Genomic DNA, 26,043 nt, shown 5'->3' on the forward strand with positions numbered 1-26,043 from the left:
AGGTAATACAAGTTTGAAAATGATAACATTGGTTATAGATTTTGCTTTAGACTGAAATGAAAGAGGTTTTCTTTTCAATGTATATTTTTCTCTTCTTTTTTATGTTTATTTTACTAGACAATAATAAAAATACGTCATAGGGAAATAAGAGCTGTGCTTTAAGAACATCTGAGAAGGGGGGGGGGGAGAAAAAAAAGGAAAAATAAAAATATATATATATGCACAGAGAGAGTAAAAAGTAAGCTTTTAATCAGGCAGAAGAACAGCCGTCTTGAATTGAAAAACATCTTTTTGTGATTTCGCTGCTCCGACATTTTTGCGCCTCTTGCATTTTGCTGCTCCTGCCTCGTTCACAAAATATCGAAGCACCTTTTGAAATCAGACCCAGTATTAATCATGGATTAATCTACACGACTTAATCTGACTTTTTGGAAACTGGGAGCAATTTGCGATTTTTTTGCCTCTGCGTCAATTCAATCTGAAAAGAGAGTTGGATGGTTGAAGAAAAATGAAATAAAATAAAATAAAATAAAAATAAAAAGGTTCGTCGATTGTTTTTGAAGGCATGGAACCCTGTGGAGTTCCGGTCATAAGGTTGTGTTTGTATTTGGGCATTATGGGCCTTGATATTGATGACCCGGCTTCATTTCCTGTTGGGTGTCGGCATGGGAAGAATCCACTGAGGGAGTGGACAGAGAGAGAGAGGGGCGCGCGGGGAGGTAAGAGTGGAGAGAGAGAGAGAGGGATGGGAGAGTTATGGGGCAGGGAAGGTGAAGGTGGAAAAGTGTTGAGCAAAATTCGCGTCGCAGATTCTCTTGCCCGTCTTTAGTTTTCAGAGGCTGAGAAACGAACACGAATGATTTTGCCTGCTGCGCTGCCAACAACGATGGGAATAACAATGACACACTGCAGTTGCAATGCACGAAATGTGTTTTTACTGTGGCAGTAACAACAATGATATATTGCACTGTCCAGAAATGCGTTTTACAGTGACAGAAATGCATTTCACAGTGACAATAACAATGAGGCGTGACACTGCCAGAAATGCGTTATACAGTGACAATAACAATGAGGCGTGACACTGCCAGAAATGCATTTTACAGTGACAATAACAATGAGAAGTTACACTGCCAGAAATGCATTTTACAGTGACAATAACAATGAGGCGTGACACTGCCAGAAATGCATTTTACAGTGACAATAACAATGAGACGTGACACTGCCAGAAATGCATTTTACAGTGACAATAACAATGAGAAGTTACACTGCCAGAAATGCATTTTACAGTGACAATAACAGTGAGACGTGACACTGCCAGAAATGCATTTTACAGTGACAATAACAATGAGACGTGACACTGCCAGAAATGCGTTTTACAGTGACAATAACAATGAGAAGTTACACTGCCAGAAATGCATTTTACAGTGACAATAACAATGAGAAGTTACACTGCCAGAAATGCATTTTACAGTGACAATAACAATGAGGCGTGACACTGCCAGAAATGCGTTTTACAGTGACAATAACAATGAGAAGTTACACTGCCAGAAATGCGTTTTACAGTGACAATAACAATGAGAAGTTACACTGCCAGAAATGCGTTTTACAGTGACAATAACAATGAGACGTGACACTGCCAGAAATGCATTTTACAGTGACAATAACAATGAGAAGTTACACTGCCAGAAATGCATTTTACAGTGACAATAACAATGAGACGTGACACTGCCAGAAATGCATTTTCAGTGACAATAACAATGAGAAGTTACACTGACAGAAATGCATTTTACAGTGACAAAAATGCATTTTACAGCGACAATAACTATTAGACATTACACTGCCAGAAAAGCATTTTACAGTGACAGAAATGCATTTTACAGAGACAATAACAACTATGAGACATTACACTGCCAGAAATGCATTTTACAGTGGGAAATGCATTTTACAGTGACAGTAACAACTATGAGACATTACACTGCCAGAAATGAATTTTAGAGTGGGAAATGCATTTTACAGTGACAATAACAACTGTGAGACATTACACTGCCAGAAATGCATTTTACAGTGACAGAAATGCATTTTACAGTGACAATAACAATGAGATGTTACACTGCCGTAAATGCATTTTACAGTGACAGAGTGAATAACAATGAGATGTTACACTGCCAGAAATGCATTTTACATTAACAACGAGAGTTACGCAGCCAGAAATGCATTTAATGGTGACAATAACACCAATAATATGAAGCACTTGATAATGTGTTTTACACTAGCAATATCATCAGTGATATGTTGACAAAATCAAATGATGCTACTGCTGCTACTACTATTGCTAGTGTTACTACTACTACTGTAGCTACTCTTTACCAGACTAAAACTACTCTAACTACTGCTCTAAAAACAGTATGTTACAACTGTTTGCTGCTGCTGCTAAAACAGCAACAAATAGGAGACATTTCCGGCTGTGCCAGCTGCAAGAAAGGACTAGAAATAGGAGACATTTCCGACTGTGCCAGGTGCAAGAAAGGACTAGAAATAGGAGACATTTCCGGCTGTGCCAGCTGCAAGAAAGGACTAGAAATAGGAGACATTTCCAACTGTGCCAGCTGCATCGACTGTGCCAGCTGCAAGAAAGGACTAGAAATAGGAGACATTTCCGACTGTGCCAGCTGCAAGAAAGGACTAGAAATAGGAGACATTTCCGACTGTGCCAGCTGCAAGAAAGGACTAGAAATAGGAGACATTTCCGACTGTGCCAGCTGCAAGAAAGGACTAGAAATAGGAGACATTTCCGACTGTGCCAGCTGCAAGAAAGGACTAGAAATAGGAGACATTTCCAACTGTGCCAGCTGCAAGAAAGGACTAGAAATAGGAGACATTTCCGACTGTGCCAGGTGCAAGAAAGGACTAGAAATAGGAGACATTTCCGGCTGTGCCAGCTGCAAGAAAGGACTAGAAATAGGAGACATTTCCGACTGTGCCAGCTGCAAGAAAGGACTAGAAAGTGTCACCTGAAGAATGGAGTGATGGTTGTCACCCTTCATCAGTTCTATCTTGGTGACTTTTTAATTCAGCGCAGATTAATATGTTAGTAGTTCTCCGCTGTGCTTAGCTGTTTTGGAATGTTTTCCTTCAGGTCAAGGTAATTTGATTTCAAGAAAATACTTTGATCAGGTGGATGATAAAAAGTTTGATCATGCAGGAATCCAACATTAATTTGAAATAGCCATAATGAAAACAGCAGCAGTGTGAACTAGTAACGGAAATAGTAGATTATTTCAGTTATTTCTGTGCAGTGAAGATCACAGCAATTATGTGTGTGTGTGTGTGTGTGTGTGTGTGTGTGTGTGTGTGTGTGTGTTGTAACATTAGCACCTCAAAACAGTGCACAAAAAGTATTTGACAACAACAACAAAAAAAACAACAACAAAACAGCACCGCAAAAATAAATGCTTGGTCTCCCATAACTTTCCAATCTCTTTGATCTGATGATCCTTCCAGTTCATGCTGAACCACCAAACCCTCCTCTGATATACCCTTTTTTTGGTGGCATTTTCAAGGTCATTTATTGTTTTTAAAACTGTGGTCTTTCCCCCATTTCCTGGTGATAACGCTTGATCCTTGTCGTTTTTCAGAGCCTGGTGTCTTCAGCGGAGACGACACCCAACAGGATTGAAGAGCTGAGGAAATACGCTGCCATCTACGGGCGCTTTGATTCCAAGAGGAAGAACGACCGCCCCATGTCCCTGCATGAGGTCAGATTCTGGAACAGAAACTCGTTGATAGCAGCGAGGAACAGATTGATTATTTGATGAAGGAACAGAGAGATTATTTGATGAAGACAATGACGAGCAAATACATTACAGACAAGAATGAAGAATTGGATTAATAAACATGAAGAATGAACAATCAGATTAATAAACAAGGATGAATTATCAGGTTAATAAACAAGAAGAATGAACAATCAGATTAATGAATGATCAGATTGGCAAACAAGATGAATGAATAATTCGATTATAATCAGATTGATAAACAAGAAGAAAGAATACGCAGATCATTCAAACAAACAAAAAATTAATAACCAGTTTAATAACAGTGAATAATCAGATTAATAAACAATTTCTGTGACTTAACAGATTAATGAAATAAATAGATAAATAAACAAATGAATGAATAAGTAAATAAAAACATTGAGTTAAGAGATTAAAAAAGAGCAACAATGAATAAACAGATTGATAAATAACAGTAAAGGACAGAATATTTTTTAAAAGAAGATTAATGAATAGATAATTGATAAACAACAAGAATGAGTAATCAGATTAACAGACAACAGTGAATTTATAATCAGACTGATAAAGAACAGTGAATGATCAGACTGATGAAGAACAGTGAATAATCAGATTAACAAGCACATAGTTTAACCAAGCAAATACTTAAATTGACACTAATAACAGATGAATGAATGAATACAGTGACTTGACAGATGTGTAAACAGCAACAATGAATGAACCGTTTGATAAACAGATATTTTGTCATGGTGTCTAGGCCTTGATTCTGTTGTGGTTTGTCTTTCACGAAAATTTTGTGTCTTCTTTTGGATAAATGTCATTGTGTTTTCCTATTTTGTCATGATGTCTGTGTCATGTGGCGTTGTTGTTTTGTTTTTTTTGTGGTATTTTGTCACAGAGATGTTCATGTCACAATTGTGTTACACTATTTTGTCATGAAGACATTTAATATTGTGTGAATGATGCGTGTAACTGTATTGTAGCATTTTGTTGAGATGTTCGTGTCACAGTTGTGTTACACGATTTGTCATGTAGATGTTTGTGTTGTGTGAATGATACATGTAAATGTGTTGTGGCATTTTGTCATGAAGATGTCTGTCACAATTGTATGATACTGTTTTGGTGTCGTATACTGTACCATGTCAAACTGATGCAAACTAGGCCTATTGGTTTGCTCTGACCACACTGTTTTTGTCATGTAGACGTTTGTGTTGTCTTATGATGTATGTAAATGTGTCATGGCATTTTGTCGTGAAGATGTTTGTGTTACGACCATATAATACTATTTTGTCATGTAGACATTTGTGTTGTCTGAATGATACGTGTAAATGTATCGCAGCGTTTTGTCATGAAGGTGTCTGTGTGGTCCTCTTAACCTGTGTGTGGCTTATGACGGTGCAGATTTCAGTGAACGAGGCAGCAGCTCAGTTATGCCTGCACTGCCCCGCCCTGTTGACACGTCGTGAAGATCTCTTCCCGCTGGCCCGGCAAGTGGTACGAGACAGCGGATACCAGTACTCCAAGGGACACTCCAGGTGATATTGATAATGATGATAACAGTGATGATATTGATAATGATGATGAAAATGATAATAATGTTAATACCAGTAATAACAACTGGCCAGTGATAATGATAATGATGATAACAGTGATGATATTGATAATGATGATGAAAATGATAATAATGTTAATACCAGTAATAACAACTGGCCAGTGATAATGATAATGATGATAACAGTGATGATATTGATAATGATGAAAATGATAATAATGTTAATACCAGTAATAACAACTGGCCAGTGATAATGATAATGATGATAACAGTGATGATATTGATAATGATGATGAAAATGATAATAATGTTAATACCAGTAATAACAACTGGCCAGTGATAATGATAATGATGATAACAGTGATGATATTGATAATGATGAAAATGATAATAATGATAATACCAGTAATAATAACTGGCCAAGTGGTACAGGACAGCCGCTATCAGTACTCCAAAGTACACTCCAGGTGATAATGATGGTGATTATGATAACAGTGAGGATATTGATAATGATGAAAATGATAATAATAATACCAGTAATAATAACTGGCCAGGTGGTACAGGACAGCCGCTATCAGTACTCCAAAGTACACTGCAGGTGATCGTGATAAGGATGACAGGGTTCGTCACTAACGGGAGCGCTGAGCGGAACGCTCTGAAAAAACAAATTGCGCTCTGGAAAATTCCTTGACTCAGAGCGCTTGCGCTCTTGATTTTGAAAAGACATAAGCATACACTACTGTATCTAAATTGTTATTCCATTGTCCATCACAAACAAGAGTCAAAAGCGCGATCGTTTGGCATTTACCGAAGTTTGAAAGCCGTCTGTTTACGTTTTGTTAGTTCAACCGGAAGTAGGCCTAGTGAATCAGGGGAGGCTATGCAAAAGAGCGCTCTTCAGACTTGAAGAGTAGAAAAGTGGAGCACACGATCGATTTCACGGCCGTGCAAAATCAAAATGCTGAAATATTTGATTCCCAAAAAGGAAGGCTGACGGTGAAGGGGATGGCGAAAAGAAGAAGAAAGAGGACGGGGAGGAAGACGGCCCTACTGACGATGTAACGAAGAAAGGTGAAAGCGGGTCCCGTGAAAGTGGAGGTGGGGATCGGGGCTGTCAGCCGGCGGCTGATCAAAGTGAAAAAGAAGAAGCAGATACGAAGGATACACCCGATACGAAGTCTAAGCGGAAAGAAGACATATTCCAGCAAAGTTGGTTGAAGGAATGTTGCTCTATGTTTTTAGTGTGTGCTCTTAGTTTTCAGTTTGCGCTCATCAAAATTCTGAAACTAGAGCGCAGGCGCTCATGTGAAAAAATGTTAATGACGAACCCTGGATGATAATAATGATACTAATGATAATAACAGTAATAATGATAACCCGGCATGTGATATGAGACAGTTGCTATCACTGCTGCAGAAGATACTCCAGGTAATCACGATGATCACAAAAAGACAGACGAATGATGATGATAATGATGATAGTAACAATGATAATATTACTGATTAAGCGTGTTGGGTTATGCTGCTGGTCAGGCATCTGCCTAGCAGAAGTGGTGAGGCACCTATGGATTTGTCCGAATGCCGTGATGCCACCATGAGAAAGTGAAAGTAAAGCTGTGTCTTGTGTTGATGACAGAGTAGTGGAGGTGGTGGCGGGGACTTTTCAAGAAAGTGAAAGTAAAACTGTCTTGTGATGATGACGGAGTGGTGGAGGTTGTGGTGGGTTTTTGAGAAAGTGAAAGTAAAGCTGTGTCTTGTGTTGATGACAGAGTGATGGAGGTGGTGGTGACTTTTTGAGAAAGTGAAAGTAAAGCTCCATCATGTGTTGATGACAGAGTGATGGAGGTGGTGGTGACTTTTTGAGAAAGTGAAAGTAAAGCTGTGTCTTGTGTTGATGACAGAGTGATGGAGGTGGTGGTGACTTTTTGAGAAAGTGAAAGTAAAGCTGTGTCTTGTGTTGATGACAGAGTGATGGAGGTGGTGGTGACTTTCAGAGAAAGTGAAAGTAAAACTGTCTTGTGATGATGACAGAGTGGTGGAGGTGGTGGTGACTTTCAGAGAAAGTGAAAGTAAAGCTGTGTCTTGTGTTGATGACAGAGTGGTGGAGGTGGTGGTGACTTTCTGAGAAAGTGAAAGTAAAGCTGTGTCTTGTGTTGATGACAGGGCGGCGGAGGTTGTGGTGACAGCCAAGAAGGGACGCCTGGACCCCATCTTTCAGCGTCACTTTGACACCAACTTCAAGAACATCAAACAGGAACTGGACAAAGACTCCCAGGAGGTCGGTGTGCGTGTGGGTGTGAGAGGGGTGTGTGTAGGGGGTGGGTGTAGGGTGTGGGTGTCAGAAGACACTCGCAGCAGGGAAGCCAACTGCTCAGTTTGTTGTTATATACTTCTTCGTCTTCGTCTTTGTCTTTGTCTTCTTCTGTTCCTCCTCCTTTTTCTTTTGTTGTTGTTCCTTCAGTGTCTGTGTGGGTGTTGCGTTGTTGTGTTCATTTCTGGTGGCTTGTTTCAGTATCATTTTTCTTTATTTTAATTCTAGAATTGGAAGGAAGTAGTAGAAATGGTTAAGACCCTTATCTGCCAATTCAGTGTCCATGATGGCATGGGTTGTTCCCAGTCTTGCCATTTCTCCAACGTCTGACTGGAAAATCAAACTGAGCATCTAATCATTTGGATGAGAGGATAAACTTGGCGCTCTAAAAAAAAAAAAAAAAAAAAAGATCCCAAGGCAACATAAGTTTTGTCTTCTGACAAATTTCTTGGAAGAAATCCATTCTGATAGGTAATACAAATACATAGATTATCCGTGCACTCCAGGCCTGACCAAGCTCGTTGGGTTAAACTGGTGATCAGACAGCTGCCATGGTGTCATTCACACGGATTTTGTCCTGTCCGAACGCATTGATGCCTCCTTGAGAAACTGAAAGTGAAACTGGACCACATGTCAAGAAGATTAAATTCTCCTGACTCTAAATAGCAGCTGGCAGCCTCCTCCGAAACTGAAACTGAAACTGGACCACATGTTAAGAAGATGTAAAGTTGTTGATTTGGGTGGTCCTTCGTGCACACATTACGCAGCCAGTGATGAGGTCGATGCCACAAACCATTCTTTGAATAACATTTAGTGGCCTCCTTTGAAACTGAAATTGAAACTGGACCACAAGATAAGAACATTAAATTCTGTTGACTTTGGGTGGTCCTGTGTGTACACATTACGCAGCCAGTGATGAGGTCTGTGCCCACAAACCATTCTTTGAATAACATTTAGTGGCCTCCTTTGAAACTGAAATATAAGAACATTAAATTCTGTCGACTTTGGGTGGTCCTGCATGTACACATTACGCAGCCAGTGATGAGGTCTGTGCCCACAAACCATTCTCTAAAAAACATTTAGCATCCTCCTCAGCCTCCTTGAGAAAAACTGAAACTGAAACTGAAAGTCAGTATTTAGAACTTAATTATGTGTTTACCCTATACTTTCTAATGTGCAAAATGTATTAATTCTGTATGTGTGAACCATTGTCTGAATAAAAAATGTCAGGAAAGAAACAAGAAAAAAAAGTGAAAGGTGTCCGTGCTGACAGGAGCGGCTGAGCACAGTGGCCCAGGAGTTGGCCTCCATCCGTCAGCACCAGGAGCAGGTGAAGGCAGAGCTGCAGCTGGCCAAGGAGGAGAACGACATCCCCCAGACCCACAAGCTGCAGTCGGAGCTGGCCTCCCTCACCTCGCAGCAGCTGCAGGTGCTGCAGGAGCACAGCGACCTGCTCAAGAGGCCCTGGAGCAGGCATAGCAGGTGAGTTGTCAGTGTGTGTGCGTGTGTATGTGTGTGTGACCCTTTAATGGGTATAACGAGTTGTGTTTGTGTGTATGTGTGAGGCCCAGGAACAGGTATAACAGGAGAGTTTTCTGTCCGTCAGTTTGGGGCCCTGGAGCAAGCATAGCCGGTGTGTGTGTGTGTGTGTGAGGCCCTGGAACAGGTATAACAGGAGAGTTGTCTGTCTGTTTGAGGCCCTGGAGCAGGCATAGCGGGTGAGGTGTGTGTGTGTGTGAGGCCCTGGAACATGTATAACAGGAGAGTTGTCTGTGTGTCTCTCAGTGGCACTGGAGCAGGCATAGCAGGTTGAGTTGTCTGTGTGTGTATGGTGTGGCCCTTGAACAGGCATAACAGGAGATTGTCTGTCTGTGTGAGGCCATGGAGCAGGCATAGTGAGTTGTGTGTGAGGCCCTAGGCCCTGGAACTGGTTTGACAGGAAGGTTGTCTGTGTGTCTCTCTGAGGCCCTGGAGCAGGCATAGCAGATGAGTGTGTGTGTGTGTGTGTGTGTGTGTGTGTGTGTGTTCATGCAGGTGTGGCTGCTTATGTGTACATATGTGAAAGTGTACATGTTGAATGCTGAAGTTGGATGTGCAGTTTGTGTCCACGCTGTTCCTGTTTTTGCATCCTGGTATTTAGTGCAGTGATGCGAGTCCCCACCACACGAGTGCATTGTTTGCATTTCAATTGCATGTCTGTTTTGAACGGATTGTTTCAGTTAACGTATTTAAGTTTGTATGTCAGTTATATGCAGACGAGTGCGTGTGTGTGTTGAGTGTATGTATATACCTTTGCATTTGCGTCTTTATACACGCGTATGTTTTTATATTCGTGTGCATGTATGTTTGTGTGTGTGTTTTGGGAATATGTGTTTGTGCTGACACAAATGGTTCTGCATCAGAGTGAAAGTAATTTTGTTTGTGATTTGTTTTCTTGTTTTTTTTGTTTCAGATCCAAACAGAACAATGGGGAAGACCAGAGCAGAGGTGAGAGATGACCATTAATTGTTGTCACCATATCAGCCTGATAGGATTGTATTTCATATTAGTGACATGCATTGAACTTCCTGATTTACACAAAGCAATTTCTGGAAAACTTAAAACATTTCTCATATATGTTATTTGTTTAGTGACTGCTACAACTACTAGATAGCCACATTTTGTTGTTCTGCAATTTTCAGTCTGTGAAGCTCTCTTGGGTATAAGGCAAACCCCTGTAATCATTGTAACATTCATGAAAGATCCTCCAGTGAGATGCTTTTTGTATTTTAGTTGCACTTATATTATGATGCGTACATTGCATTAGTGAGTGAGTGTGTGTGAGTGTGTAGTGTGTGTGTGTGTGTGTATATGTGCATAACCTTCCTGGTTTTGACTGGTTTGTTGTACTAGTAATTGTTGTTGTATTATTGTATCACTCTTTTGTCACAACATATTTCTCTGTGTGAAATTTGGTCTGCTCTCCCCAGGGAGAGCGTGTTGCTACACTGAGAGTGCCACCTTTTTTTCTTTTCTTTTTTTTTTTTTAATATTTTCCTTCTGCAATTTTATTTTTTTTCCTAACGACATAGATTTTTCTATAGAATTTTGCCTGGAACAACCCTCTTGTTGCCATAGGCTCTTTTACATGCGCTAAGTGCATGCTACAGACACAGAGTCACAGGACTTTGGTTTATCATCTCACCTGAATGACTACCGTCCAGACCACCTCTTAGGGTCTAGTGGAGGGGGAGAAAACACTGGTGACTGTGTGCTTCAAACCAGTGCATTCAGATTCTCACGCTTCCAAGGCGGACATATTACCACTAGGCAAACTTCCCAAATTTCTGACGTGTTTGTAATGCAGGGTGTGTATGTGTATGAAGGAGGAAGGTGGTTGAATGGTCAAGACGCTCAGTTACCCGTTTAAAGATTCCATGAGGGTGTGGGTTTGAATGCAGCTTTCGCCCTTTCTTTCAAGTTTTAATGGAAAATTAAACGGAGCGTCTAGTCATTCGGATGAGACGATAAACCGAGGTCCTGTGTGCAGCACGCACTTGGTGCACTGAAAAAGAGCCCATGGCAATGAGAGAGTTGTCCTTTGGCGAGATTCTGTACAAGATATCCACTCTGATAGTTTCAGTTTCAGTTTCAGTAGCTCAAGGAGGTGTCACTGTGTTCGGACAAATCCATATACGCTACACCACATCTGCCAAGCAGATGCCTGACCAGCAGCGTAACCCAACGCACTTAGTCAGGCCTTGAGAGAAAAAAAAAACAAAAACAAAATACTACTACTAATAATAATAGTATGTATAAGGCGCAAAAACTTGATGAAGTCGACTATAAGCGTACAAAACAAAATTAAAAAAAAAAAAAGTACATAAATAAATAAATAAATAAATAATAATAATAATATAATTAAAAAAAAAAAAAAAATTATAATCTGATAGGTATACAAATGTATATAAACATGCACTCAAGGCCTTACTGAGTGTGTTGGGTTGTGCTGCTGGTCAGGAAGATGGGGTATATGGATCTGCCTGAAGCAGGGCTGCCTCCTTGAGAAACTGAAACTGTGTGTTTGTGTGTGCGACTTCAGGGAAGACAGGGACCCCTATCGCCTCTGCTGGCTTTGTGCCGGTAATGTCTGACGTGTGTGCACTGCAAGGCGCTCGTGTGTGTGTGTGTGTGTGTGTGTGTGTGACTCCGAGGGAAGGCAGTGTCGTCTCCTTGAGAAAGTGAAACTAAAACACTGTTTCTTTGTGTGTGTGTGACTCCGAGGGAAGGCAGTGACTCCTCCTTGAGAAAGTGAAACTAAAACACTGTTTCTTTGTGTGTGTGTGTGTGACTTGAGGGGAAGGCAGTGTCGACTCCTTGAGAAGGTGAAACTAAAACACTGTTTCTTTGTGTGTGTGTGTGACTTCAGGGGAAGGCAGTGACTCCTCATCACCCCTCCTGGACATGGACCAGCTCAACAGCCTGGCCTCAGCCACCTTTGACTCGCTCTACTCCACCATCCGCAACAGCAAGGGCACGCTCTTTGAGGAGGGGCTGCGCATCGCCCAGCAGTACGGGCTGGCAGACTTCGCCCGAGAGCTGCAGATCCTGCAGTCGCAGCGCCAAACTCCGGACTCCGGGGACCACAGTGGTGGGGAGAACGGCAACCTTGGGGGCGAGGGCAGCGTGACCCAGGTTCTGGAGCAGCCGTTCGAGCTGAAGGAGATCAAGCCGGGCTTCGACAGCGGCATCGGTGACGACAGCCTCGATGGGGATGCCGTTTCCGTGGCAACAACTATGGTTCCGGAGGCAGTGGGTCACGGGGTCGTGCCAACCACCACGGTGGAGAACGGCGTGCAGACGGTGGAAGTGTCTGCGCTCATCAGCTCCCCCAGCTCCAAGGGAGACAACAAACCCGACCTGAAGAGAAAGGGAGACAGTCTGGAAAGCCTGCCCACCCGACCCCCCTCACGCCGAAGTCGGTCCAACCCTGGTGGTGGTTTGGTGTGATGTGTTCGTTTGTTTGCCCGTCAGTGGTGGTGGTGGTGGGTGGGTGGCTGGATGGGTGAGTGACAACAGCCCTGTGATGTGATTGGTCGGACGCTGTTGTTGTGGCGACGGTGCGGCAGGTGAGGCGTTTGTTGCGGCGCCATGCTGTGTGGAGTGGTGGGCGACATCCCTGCAATGTGGTGGGCTGGTTGTGTCGGTTCACGGTTCACCCTGCGCTCTGTCCGTTCTGTTGACTTTTTCTTCTGCCCCGCCCCCTGCACACATCTGGAACCGGTCATGACCCCAGTGGAATGTAACCTTTTGTTTGATTGGTCAGAGAGGTTGAAACTTGTGCCAGGTGAAGTTTTTCCATTAGTGCTCAAACGGCGACTGTGCAAGTGGTATTGTCTGTGGAGACGGAAGGGTGTCTGTGTCAGAGTAGATCATGTTCCCAGGAATTGTCAGACTGAGTGTTACGTGTTTTTACAGTTTGATTTTTGTGTCACTTTCTTTTTTCTTCTTTTTTTAAAAATTGGTTTTTATTTGAAGAACGTAAACTAATATGTTTATTTTTCAAAAATAATTTTCTTGCTTGTGAAATCTTTAATCGGTTAAGTGTTTGGTGACTACGAGAAATAATTTTGTGTATCAGCATTAGTTTTCTAGGAATGATGAAAATCTGTGTGTGTATGGGTGCACATATATACATCCGTATATGATTGTTTGTACGTGTGTGTTTTAACCAGTCATTCTTTGTCATTAATTTTCTGCTACCAGCTGTTCTAAAATTGTGCATCATTGAATGAAGGTCACCTTTCCTTTAGGTAGGGCTTCACTTGTTAGGGTGGAGTCACTATGGCAGAATCAGGCTGGCATTGGACTTCTGATCCAGTGATCACCAGTGATCAGGGTTTGAGGCCCTGCTTCCACATGGTGTGTTCTTGGGGGGGAAAAAGAAGGTTGGGCCCTGCCTTTCTGTGCTGAGGTTTAGACACAGTGGCTATGAATTCATTGCCTCAATGGTTGTAAAAGGCAGTAGGACCTTGACTTTTTTTTTTCATAAACCTTTTTATCTCTAATTGAACATTTTATGTTGGGTTTTTTCTTTCTTTCTTTTTTCTGGAGTCATTGCAGACAGTGACAGGAAGAGACTAGAGAGAGAGAGAAAAAAAAATGAACAAAATTTTTCAAGAGTTTGCCTTCCACCAGGTGACGCTGTTTTGATTACATGTTGTGGAAACAAGGGGACAGACTGAATGACAAGTCTGCTGTAGTTATGTCCCTTGGATGTCATGCATTGTCTGCCTTGGATAAAGTTTCTTCTAGAAGCTGTGTGTTTTTTGAGAAAGGTGAAACACGATTCTTGGTCAGATTTTTTTTCTTTTTTTTCTTTTCCTGTTCACTGTCTTGTTCATCAGATATGTCAGTCCTAGAGAGAGAGAGAGAAAAAAAAGTTGTTGTTAATTAGCTCATTTGATCTTGGAAAAGGAAAGGGGATTTTTTTTCTGTTTTTCTTTTCATTGTGATGCAAGCATAATGCAGGTTTGTTTCTGTTTCTGGAATTCTTGAGTCATTGTCTGCCTATTTTTTTCTCTGTTAGAACTTTTTTTTTTTTTTTTTTTTTTGAAAGGCTAGTCAGTGAATTATTCCTTTTCTTCCCAACTGGGGTTACTTCTTGTGTGTTGTATGTTTTAGAAAACAACCAGCTAGTCCATGTGATGTATACGCATTTTATTATGTGTGTGTATATTGCCGTATTTTTTAACCTGTATTTCAGTAATTTCTGTATGTGTGTGTGTGTATTGCTGTATTTTATGACATATGTATATTAGTCTAGTTTGTGGTGATGTGTGTTTATCAAGTGTATATTTTGGGGGGATGTACTATATTGGTGTGTTCTTCTGTGTTAGAGGAGTGGTGTTTGTGTGTCCCATGTTCCTGATGACTGACAATCTGTTCTGGCAATTTTCGTGATACGCAAGCTCACGCCTCCACCTGTTTGTCAGCATTCAAAATAATTCTAAACACCAGAGAGAAAGATGGCAGGTGTATATACTGGAGATATTTCACAGAAAGCCTTCAAATTTTCAATTACGTTTTGTGTATATGTGTGTGTGTGTGTGTGCTGTTTTATTTGGTCTAATTTATCATTCATTTTTCCCTGTTTGTGTGCGTGTGTGTAAAAGAGAGACACAGAGTGACGCATTCGGTTATGTTTCGTTTTGCTGAATATACTTGAAAGAATATCAGACAAAGTTGTTTTTAATAGAAGTAGATTTCGACACCATCTCTTTGCCCCAGTCATGTGAATGATCTTGATCAGTTTGGTTCTCTCCCTTTGAGTTGTTTTCCATATCAATGTGTGGATATGACTGGATAATTTCTCTGCTTCAGTGTTCTGGTTTTTTGTTGTTGTTTTTTTATGTTGGTGGTGGTGGTTTGAGAATTCATTGTGGGAGTGTGAGAAGGGGATTGTTGTTTTATTTTTGGGGGTGGTGGTGGGAGGTAGAGAGAGAGTTGAGTAGATGAAGGGGTGTTCATTATATATGTTCGGTTCTTTTGAGGAATAGTGACAGAATTTTGAAGACACTTTATCTGCCTATACAGTGTCCATCAGGGCTTGAATCTGGCTCTCCTCCTTTTAAGTGCGTTGGGTTGCGCTGCTGGTCAGGCATCTGCTTGGCAGATGTGGTGTAGCGTATATGGATTTGTCCGAACGCAGTGACGCCTCCTTGAGCTACTGAAAACTGAAACTGATCTCCTCCTTTCTCCCAGGTTACTGGAAAATCAAACTGAGGGTCCAGTCATTCGGATGGGATGATAAACCGAGGTCCTGTGTGCAGCACGCCTTTGGTGCACTGAGGAAGAACCCATGGCCAACATAAGTGTTGTCCTCTGGCAAAATTCTGAAGAAATCCATTCTGACATGTCCACAGATGTGCATGCACTGGTGTGACTAGCGCATTCTGCCGTGTCTGACTAGCGCATTCTGCCGTGTCTGACTAGCGCATTCTGCCGTGTCTGACTAGCGCATTCATTTATGCTGCTGTCAGGCGTCTGCCTAGAGGTACGGTGTGTGGGTTTGACTCTACACAGTGACACCTTCAGTAACCGAAACTGGGGGGAATATTGCAGTAGTGGAGGGGAGAGAAACTAGTTGCTTCACTGTTTTCTGCTTTTTAATTTTTTTTTTTCTTTTTCTCTCAGATGGTATCTGCTATTATTTTTGTTTCCAGATTTCAAGGCAACCTTCACTGCAGTATAATTGATTACTAGTGTTCAGTTTTCAAAAGGAAATCTGAAAAAGAATCTTTCTTTTTTTTTTTTTTTTTTTGTATTAAAAGGCATTGTTATTTTGAAAGTTGTAATCCAAACCAGGGTAATATTTTTCACATTTCACCAAAAAAGGATGGTGAAATGAAATTCCATGCTGTTTTTGACAGCAGGGGTAGAGTTGCATCCCTTGTGTCAGAATGGAATCGCAGATTTGATTTTTTATCTGTTCTGGATGTTGTCCTTTATTAGTGTTACGGATAGATCGATAATTATCTCCGCCTTCCTTTTTGTTTGTTTGTTTTGTTTTCTTTCTGGCTTTGAGTAGTCTTGTTCATGTTGTGTTTGGTTTCTTATCGCCCAGAAGAGTGTGTGGGAATGAAGCTCTCTTCATTGGTGTGTCAGATACTGACTTTTGACTCCCCTCCCTCCCCCATCCCCTTTCCCTTGTAGTCCCAGAGCTAAATTCTAAATGTAACCCTGAGTTCATCAGCTGTAAATGACAGAAACCCTGACTCCAATCCTTTATGCGGTTTGTTTTTTCCCATTCTCCTGTTACATGAACTGCAGAGAATACATTCATAACTTTGCCTGAACTGTCAGTGGATATTTTACCACTCTTTAGCAGAAGATGGTCGGGTACTACTACTGCTACCTGGGCCCACCACTTGGCTTACATCACCAAATGACATAAGCTTACAGTTGGGCCAACAGCAAAGTGAGAGTTGTATGATCAGTGGTTCTTCCACTGCAATGGGTAGTTATTTTCAGCTGTGTCTTGTGAAGGACTGTGACTCTCAAACTAGGAGGCAAGATTGCACTGGCTCTTAGTGCTGCAGCCTTGGGGGTTAGTTGGTCTTTGGGACGATCTCATCGCAGACTGTCCTAAAACCCTCTTGGCTGAGAGAGTGGGGATGTAAACTGGGCAAGATAATTTATCCACTATAATCAGATTCTAGTCCAGATAGTTGATACAGCAGCTGCCTCCTCTGTTGTTCTGGTGTTCACAGTTGGACACGACTGACCATCATACACTAAAAAGAAAGAAAAAATACTGCAGTCTTAAGGGTCATGAAATCTTTTGTGCTCTTGTGCATGTTCATTTGTGAACCGTCTCCCTCCCCCATCCCATTCCACCCCCATGCCTTTTCTTTTTTTTCTTTTCTGTTTCAAGTGTGGGATGTATGTGGTCTGTTTTTCTTGATGCCAGTTTGATATTTGCTTGTCCCCCATACACAGTTAGGTTCAAGGCAGCTCCGAATCCGGCCTAGGCATGTTTTTTTTTTTACTTTTTTTTTTTCCAACAAGAATTACAACGGCCGTTTTGGAGTGGCATTTGTTAAAAAAAAAAAAAAAATGCTGATCTGAATTGTGGATCAGGTTTTTATTTGAAAAAAAGAAAAAAAAACGACAAACAAAAAAAAAAATGAGTGGGTGGGGAAAAAGTCTGTGAGTGACACAAAAAAGCACGTCATTGGTGACGTTTTTTGTTCATGACAAAACAGTGTGGACAATGTCTTGCGTACTTTCAGCACTGTTTTGCTTATGTGTCGGTTTAAAAAAAAAAACAAAAAAACTTTGGAGATGACTTATCTAAGCTGTACATAATCTGATGAAAGACTTTTGTTACATTTGGGCGATGGACGGTGTATGTGGATGCATCCCAGTGACATGTTTTGGATCGTCCGGCCTGTGGAACAGTCAGCATTTCCTTGTGATCCTTTTTTTTTTGTCCACCTGATACAGTAACGCGTGTACACTTTGAATGTGACTGTGGTAGTCATTGTGAAGCATGGGAGATGGACAAGTTCGGAGGAGGAGGTGGTGGGGAAACAGTGCTTGAAAAAAAAAAAATAATAAAAAAGGAAAAGATAAGAAAAAAAAAAAGAGAATGGAAATAGTAATGACTTGATGATGAAGTTGGCGCTTGGCTCTTTTAACTTGGGAGATATCGCCATGCTTGTCATGTTGTGTTGAAATCATTTGACTTTTTTTTTTTTAAATGACTCCCAAGGCATGTGCTTGTGTGTGTGAGTGTGAGTATGCATGGGTTGGGTTAAAAAAAAAAAAAAAAAGTTTCCGACCTGGTTTCACTTTTATTTATCAACTGGCAACCGACATTCCAAGGCGCGTACCAGACTTGAGCGCCCCACCCCTGCCAGATTCGTTTCTTTGAATAATGATGATGATAATGCTCTCTCGCCTTTTGCTTTTAGAAGTAGACTGTCAGGAAAGAAGAGAGTGCCCAAGAACCAAGCCCTCTACAAGATGACTTAACCCACTCAACCCTGAGAGATTACAGCTTGGGCAGGCATCCCTGCTGCATTAGTGCTGAAAAAACGCAGAAAACGTACTGAAATCAACAGATTTTCATCTCAAAATTGACATGTATCGACAAGCCAGAAACACTTGCAAAAGTTACTTCCCTTCGCTTGTGGTTCATGCATATGTGGGAACGTGGATGGAAACAGTTTAATTGAAACAAAATTTGGACACCCTTGTAATGCTCGGGTACAGGGTTGGAGTCAAGGGCATTAGCCAGGTCGTAAAACTGGACTTTTTGAATGAAGAGGTGCTGGAAAGTTCTTGTGTTGTAACACAAAGTTTGCAGAGAGATGTTAGCCAGCAGGTGATTTAACTGGGCCTATCAAATGAAAGAAATCCTGGAAAGTTCTCGTGTTGTAACACAAAGTTAGGAGAGCCACTGTCCTGTGGGCGGAACATGTCAGATGGTGATAGCTGGAGCAGTTTGTGAAGTTCGTTCTTCAGATTTTCGTCAGGCTGTTTCGGATAGAGAGTGGAATATAGAGCTTGCCTTAGTTTAAAAAAAAAAAAAAAAATCCACAGATGTGTGAGTTGTCGACAGTTTGTCTTCTTGTTCGTGAAAGGTGGTCAGTATGTACACAGTGATGCACAAGAGAGACACAAGGACACAGATGAGCACTGTTCACACACACACACCACATACAGGAGATAGATACACTCGTGCATAAACAGAAGGTAAATAAATTCTCTCTCACACACACACACACACACAAGCTAAGTTAGGCGAATGCGCGAGAGCACACACAAACACACAGAAGATAGACAAATGTTCACACACACAATACACACACACACACACAAGATAAACACACACTCACAGAAGGTAGACAAATGTGCACACACGCACGCACACACAGAAGATAGACAAATGTTCACACACACAATACATACACACACACACACACACACACACAAGATAAACACACACTCACAGAAGGTAGACAAATGCGTGCACACACACACACAGTCATACAGACACAGAAGGTAGGCAAATGCTCGCGCGAACTTTCGAAGCATAAATGCGAGCGTGTACATTGACATTTTCCTTCACTGTGTCCAATATATGGATGGAAACATATGGGCACCTGTAATGTGTACAACTGAGAATTATGTTTCCACCTCTCCAAGAAACATCTTCACCCTCTCTTTGAAGTAGATATTAACACTTGGAAACGAGTTAAAGCACATTGGCTTAGGGGTCTCACTGCAAATCATCAAAAATTGTGTGTCTGACAAAGTGAGTGTGTGCATGTGAGAAGGCTGGTTTCTTTTCCCCCACATGAGAAAGTTCTATTTTGCTGCCTTTTTTCTTCTCTTTTGAGTTTCATGTTGATGACGGCTACCATGTCAAATATCATCTTTTGGCATCATCATTGCGCAACAATTCGCTTCTTCAAAAAATATATATAATATATATCATCCATGAAACCGTTTCATTGATTGTTTGGGATTTTTTTTTTTTTTTTTAAAGATAAAAGAAAATTAATTCTTTAGTTTGAAAATAAAACATATGTACTTGGGTTTCTTTTTCAAATGAGAAACATTTCTTTTTTTTTTTTCCTTCAGATACCACGGGGAAACAGTTGTCTTAAAAACTTTTTGAGAAATGTGCTTGACATTGTTCTTACATATGTAAAACTTTGGTGCTCCTGTGCGTGAAAGACTCACGTGGGTTTTCCTTTTTGCCCCCCCACGGCTGGCCTTTCTTGATTTACTTTTTCATTTTCCTCTTTTGTCATCCATGCCTGTTTCTTTGCAGTGACAGCCATCAGCAAGCACCTTGAAGACATCAACAATAAAAAGCAGCTATCATTTTATTCAACGGTGGTGGTGTTTGGTGCTCTGTGTGTGTGTGTGTGTTCAATTTCAATTAATGTCTATCCACATTAACTCTCTCCATACGAACGGCGAAAGAGACGACGTTAACAGCGTTTCATCCCAATTACCATCATCAAAATATTGCAAGCGGGACGCTCTTATACTGAAGAGGTGAATGTTGACAAAGAATACCACAGTTCTGACGACGGAAGCTAAAAGTTGGGTCATTCAGACACCCACTGGACATCCGAGGGGTCTGTGTAGAGGAGAAGAGAAGACTGGCCGTACTGAGTGAGTTAAGTGATATTGGACTCTGTGTGTGTGTGTGTGTGTGTGTGTGTTCAATTTCATTTAGTCTATCCACATTAAGTGATATTGGACATTGTGTGTGTGTGTGTGCGTGTTCAATTTCATTTAGTCTATCCACATTAAGTGATATTAGACAGTGTGTGTGTGTGTGTTCAATTTCATTTAGTCTATCCACATTAAGTGATATTAGACAGTGTGTGTGTGTGTGTAATAGGATGTGAAGGAATGTGTGTTACGGTGTCCTGTGAAAATGTGTCTTAGGGTGTATGTGAATTGGTGTTAGGATGCATGTGAACATTACCATGTATGTGAATGTGTACATGGGTGAATGTGTTAGGGTGTATGTGAATGTGTATTATTAGGGTTACGTGAGCATGTTAGTGTGTATGTAAATGTATTAGCATGTATAAATGTGAATATGTGTTCGGGTAAATGAGTTGGGGGTGTATGTTTGTCCGTGTGGATGTGAATGTGTGCTAGGGGGTTTGTGAATGTGCCGGTGTGTATATGAACATGTTAAGAGTGTTTGGATCTATGTGAAAGTGTGTATGTGAATTTGTCTTTGGGTAAATGTGTTAGGGTGTATGTGAATGTGTTGGTATGTACATGAACATGTTAGTGTGTATATGAATGTGTTAGGGTATATGTGAATGTGATAGTGTATATGTGTTAGGGTGTACGTGAATGTGTTAGTGTGTATGTAAATATGTTAGTGTACATGTACATGCATGATAAGGTGCATGTGAATGTTGTGTACACAAAGTTTGTGACTGCATAGTCTGTATGCGTGTGAGAGAATGCGTGTACACAAAGTCTGTGACTATGTAGTCTGTATGCGTGTGAGAGAATGAATATGAGAGTTTGACATAATACTTTGCATTCCAAACACGTGAAAGTGCATAAGGATTCGTGACGTGTCATACATATCACAGAAACTGTTGTTTAAACAAAACCTCTAAAACAAAAACAAAACATAAAAAAAAAGGTGGCCTTGATATTTAAGTTAAAATTTTCACAGCACCCAAAGCCATATGTAATGACGATATTCATGCATTACGAAAATGAAAGATCTCAAATGAAGAGTTAGATAATAATGATAATAATAAAAAAAAAAGTTATATATACAGGGATCGCGCTAGACTTTTTCAAAACGCGTGCAGCTTACGCTAAGTCGGCAAAAAAATGCGTAAGTTAGAGTCAGAATTGCGTTAGACCTATGACACTAAATCAAAGGTTTACTCACCTATTTTCGCCGCTCACGTCGGCGCTGAAATTCACCGCAAGCCCTGACAATCATATTGAGTCGATTCCGTGACTGAGATACAGTGGAAAACAAAAAAACGCTAGGGCCTAGGCTAGCCGAGTAACGTTCAGCAGTCAAACAAGGCTTAACTTTCCCGCTACAGGGTCACGCCCTGTAATGATGCCACTCTGTTCCAAAACTCGTCAGCTAAGCAGTGTTGTGTGCGCGCGTACTCTGTTAATTGGCTGTCACGTAGCTGTTAAGAGTCACGTAGGCATCTCGCAGTGCTCCGCATGCACAGACACTTTGTCTTGTACCGTCTGATTCAGTATCGCAAACCTAGCTGCCAAGTCAGTCCTAAAGTTGCATTGATACGGCTTGGAGTAAAAGTTGTTTTGCGTAAGTGTTATGCGTGAGCGCTGTGAAAATGCGTCAGCGAAAATCAAAATACGTCAAATACGCGAAAAACATGCGTTAACGCGATCCCTGTATATATATATGGGAAGTTATTTACATAAAATCATATTATTTTGACATTTCCCCAAGTGCTGTTTTTTCCGATGGTTTCCAAATTAATCATGGATTTTCTCTCACTTGGGCAGCTCTAGTCATGCTCATAACGCACATGATTATCTTGTTTGTGAAAACTCATAACACGTGATAATATGTAATTCCAGACATGGCGATCTTTAATAATGTGTTTCCAAATTACACAAATTGACAGGGTTTTTATACCCATTTACAGGTTTTAGCCTGAAACTACAGTGCTTAATTAGGATTGGAGAAGAAAAAGCAGAAAAAAAAGAAAAATCAATACTCACGTCAGTGTCTACATACCACAGGTTTCAGACACAGAGATGCCAGTGACTTTTAGCTCTGCACTACAAACCCATAGCAACAAGCAACACAAAACGGTCAAGCCATACCGCCTGTGATCCATGTCACCAATCAGACAGCAATTTGAAATTTTCACCTTGTCTCTGAAAGAGTTTAATAAAAAAAAAATCAATACATGAATAAAATGTTTAATATGTCTAACGAACAGGAAAAAGAAGAAACATTTAATGAAATAAAAAATAATAATAAAGGAAGGAAGAAATAAAAGCAGAGAGCTAGAGGAAGGGAGAGGGAAAAAAGAGAGAGTACAGAGACGAAGAATTTCTCAATTAAACTTTCAACTTTATTGTGAATAATCGAGACAAGACTTGTCAAAACACACACACACACACACACACACATTAAATGGTTCCTGATATGATGTACAAAAGACAATTCCTCCCTCACCCCCATCCCAAAATGACAGAAGCAATTAACCGAGTGCCTAGATCAAGCTCTCTGATTTGTAAATGATCATTATCTGCACACACACACACACACACACATGCATGCGAGCATACCAGTAACAGTGCAGCTATGCACAAACACAGAGAAGAAGTGTAGAAGAATGGTATCTGTTTTCTCAGTAGTCATCATTAATCATTCAAGCCAAATACATTTTTTAACATAATCTATGTACAAAGTCTGCAAGACAATTTTTTTTTTTTTTATATATAAAAAACGCACAAAAAAAAAAACAAGGCTTGCCCTAAATCATACATCGCCTTTATAATACCTGTCCCGCTCGTACATGAAGGTTGTAATGAATCAAAAAAAAAAAAAAAAAAAAAAAAAAATGCAAACCATTTCCCCTGTGACATAACAAACAAGGGTACTGAAAACCTGATTATTAGATAATCAAAACAGTTCGTGCCCTGAACTGATAATGAAAGATGGGGGGTGGGTGTGGAGGGAGGGACAGTGGATGGAAGGGAAGGGGGGGGGGGGCAACAGTGTGAGGATGGAGTGAGAAAGCAAACATTATTACTATCAATTAAACACATGCACAATACTTCTCTTTAGTTTATTCTCGACATTCTTGTCTTTCAACCTTACACACACACACACACATCCATTCCCTATATCCATTTTAAACATAAGCATGCACAATGAAACAAGCTTCACACAAAAAGCTGATACAAAAATATAATTTCACTTGGTTATACATACATTAACTGTACACACTAGGATTCTCAGAACGACAGCTTTTGTCTCCTGGATGTTCATTTAAAGACTGTCATTAATGTTTTTTCTTTCTCAGAATTGAACCCCTGGTTATGAAAGACTCTTGTGTGTTTGTATACACGCGCATGTGTGTGTATGTGTGTGTGTGTGTGTGTGTGTGTGTGTTTGTTATGTGTGTGTATTGTGTGTGTGTGTGTGTGTGTGTATTATGTGTGTGTATAGTGGTGGTGGTGGTGATTTTGATTAAAAAAAAAAAAGTCTAACAATAATTCAAATCACAAACAGTTTAGAACTGAAATTCTTAATGATTCTAACTTGACTAACATACAAAGCAGCCGCAAAAAAAAAAGAAAAAAAAAAAAAAAGATTCCTTTGGCAATTTGGTCTGTGAAAAAAAACCCACAAAAAACTCACTCCTCTTAGATGAGCCTAAATACAACAAACAACAAGAAAAAAAGAGGAAGAGATGAACATCAACTGACTGAGTCTTCACTCAAACCCTTTTCTTTTCTAGCATTCAGGATACAAGGAGGTCAGCTCTGAAACGAGTCCCCGTTTTTTCAAAAACCCACTCTCTCCTCATGGAATCAAATCCAAGCAATGATGAGCTGGACAGAATTCTGATGGAATGAATCAGCTGACAGACAAAAAAGACAACAACAACAACAACAACAACAACAACAAGTTGTCCACAAGTTAGCAAGCAAGACAGCTTCAAGTCAACATCAACCATTAAAAACAAACAAAACATAAAACAAACAAAAAAAGATACACCTACACAAAAGACCGCTACTGATCAACATCAAATATCAAAACAACTGAAACATAAAACACAAAAAAGATGCACACACAACACACACAACACGCACAACACACACACACAACACACACAACACGCACAACACACACACACAACACACACACACAACACACACACAAAGCAAATGATGAATCCAAACACTAGCAGTGATTTACAAACATGCACAAGATTTGCCGGGGGACTGACGTTGGAGGGACGTGGTGGTGGTCTCTCTCTTCCACGGAGATCACTCAGACCAAGGCGATTGTTGTCATCAGTGGGGGTGTGGCGGAAGAAGTGGTGTGGGTGGGGGTTGAGGTGGGCTTAGCGGGTGATGTCCTACGTACGTTGAATCAGAACTGGCACTTCTGAACACCACTGGAGGGACTCGGCAAACAGTGATGCAGGGTCTCCACTGAAAATTGCTCCTTTTTTTTTTCTTTTTTTTCGACCATGGTCGTGCTCTTCTTATATACTGTCAGTGGCTGCTACTGACGTTGGCGTCACATCAGAACAAACTCTTTAACAGTCGTAAGAAAACACGATAAAAGCAGCAAAACTGGCATCAAAGTACCTTGCTCCATCCTTCTCCCGCAATGACCACGTTTCACACTCTTCTTTGAAATCTGCACCCAAAACGGCATGCACACACAGGCTGTTTTTTAAACCAGGGTGAAAAACGAAGGTGAGTGACTTTTTACCTTACGCAAAACAAGTTACCCGAAGGGTAGAGAGGCGTGGAGGAGAGGGTTGGGGGCGGAGGGGTGGGCGGGAGCGAAACAAACCACCGATGACCAGGTGAACAAGGGTGATGCAGGGAAGGATCATGAGGATGCCATGGTGTTGACAAAAAGAACTGATTTCTTTCCTAATAAAAAAACCCAAAAAAACAACAACACACACACACACACACAAAGAACCCTCTCCCCCACCCCCTCCCCTCCCAAAAAAAGAAAAAGAAAAATAGAAAAAAAAAGCAATCAAAAAAGTTTCTGTTTCAATGGAGGTGTCAAAGTGTGCAGACTGATTTATACACAGCTACACCACATCTGCTTGGGCAGAAAAAAAAAGAAAAAAGCTGATGCCGGACTCTTGGCACAGACACGCTCTTCAGGCCGACAATCAAAATGAAAAAGAAAGATTAACACATCCCCCCCACACACACCCACCTGAACTCCCACCCCCTCCCAGAGAAGGCAAGCTGGCTGTGTTCACTCACTCACTGCCCACTGGAACAAACCAGAACTCTTCATGGAGAAGGCAGCAGCAACAGCAACAAAACTGTCCGGGGGGGGGATGTTTTGGAGAGGGGGGTGGTGGTGGCGGTGGTTTGTCCTTGGCAGGGTGTTCAGGACATGACGTTGAAGCCGGTGAGGTTGGACAGGAAGGAGTTGGGGTCGATGGGCGGCATGTCCTGAGTGTCGTAGTCCGTCGTCAGGTAGTCTGTCACGTCCATCAGGTCATCAGGGAACCTGCGAGTAACCATGGCAACATGCTGCTGTCACCATCGCTGCGGTTGTCGTTGTTTCATTAATTACAGAGTAATTTCCCTTTTTTACTCTCTGCATCGAAACATTTGCAAAATAAATAAAACTTC

The 26,043-nt window shown here is 41.0% G+C and overlaps 2 protein-coding genes across 4 annotated transcripts in view; one reads left to right on the plus strand and one right to left on the minus strand.

Annotated features, from left to right (window-relative positions):
• The window catches only part of LOC143276522 (NAB transcription cofactor mab-10-like), a 167,891-nt gene extending 147,551 nt beyond the window's left edge, over positions 1 to 20,340 (plus strand). For both annotated transcript variants that reach the window (XM_076581069.1, XM_076581068.1), the window contains 6 exons: positions 3,636 to 3,755; positions 5,190 to 5,323; positions 7,503 to 7,617; positions 8,924 to 9,132; positions 10,103 to 10,137; positions 12,059 to 20,340. In XM_076581069.1, coding sequence (XP_076437184.1) covers positions 3,636 to 3,755; positions 5,190 to 5,323; positions 7,503 to 7,617; positions 8,924 to 9,132; positions 10,103 to 10,137; positions 12,059 to 12,639 — 1,194 coding nt within the window. In that variant the 3' untranslated portion in view covers positions 12,640 to 20,340. The remainder of the gene's footprint in view (positions 1 to 3,635; positions 3,756 to 5,189; positions 5,324 to 7,502; positions 7,618 to 8,923; positions 9,133 to 10,102; positions 10,138 to 12,058) is intronic.
• Positions 20,341 to 22,754: 2,414 nt separating this feature from the next.
• The window catches only part of LOC143276444 (signal transducer and activator of transcription 5B-like), a 63,171-nt gene continuing 59,882 nt past the window's right edge, over positions 22,755 to 26,043 (minus strand). For both annotated transcript variants that reach the window (XM_076580936.1, XM_076580937.1), the window contains exon 21: positions 22,755 to 25,918. In XM_076580936.1, the coding sequence (XP_076437051.1) occupies positions 25,795 to 25,918 (124 nt within the window). In that variant the 3' untranslated portion in view covers positions 22,755 to 25,794. The remainder of the gene's footprint in view (positions 25,919 to 26,043) is intronic.

Source organism: Babylonia areolata, chromosome 32, assembly GCF_041734735.1.
Source record: "Babylonia areolata isolate BAREFJ2019XMU chromosome 32, ASM4173473v1, whole genome shotgun sequence".
Taxonomy (NCBI): domain Eukaryota; kingdom Metazoa; phylum Mollusca; class Gastropoda; order Neogastropoda; family Buccinidae; genus Babylonia; species Babylonia areolata.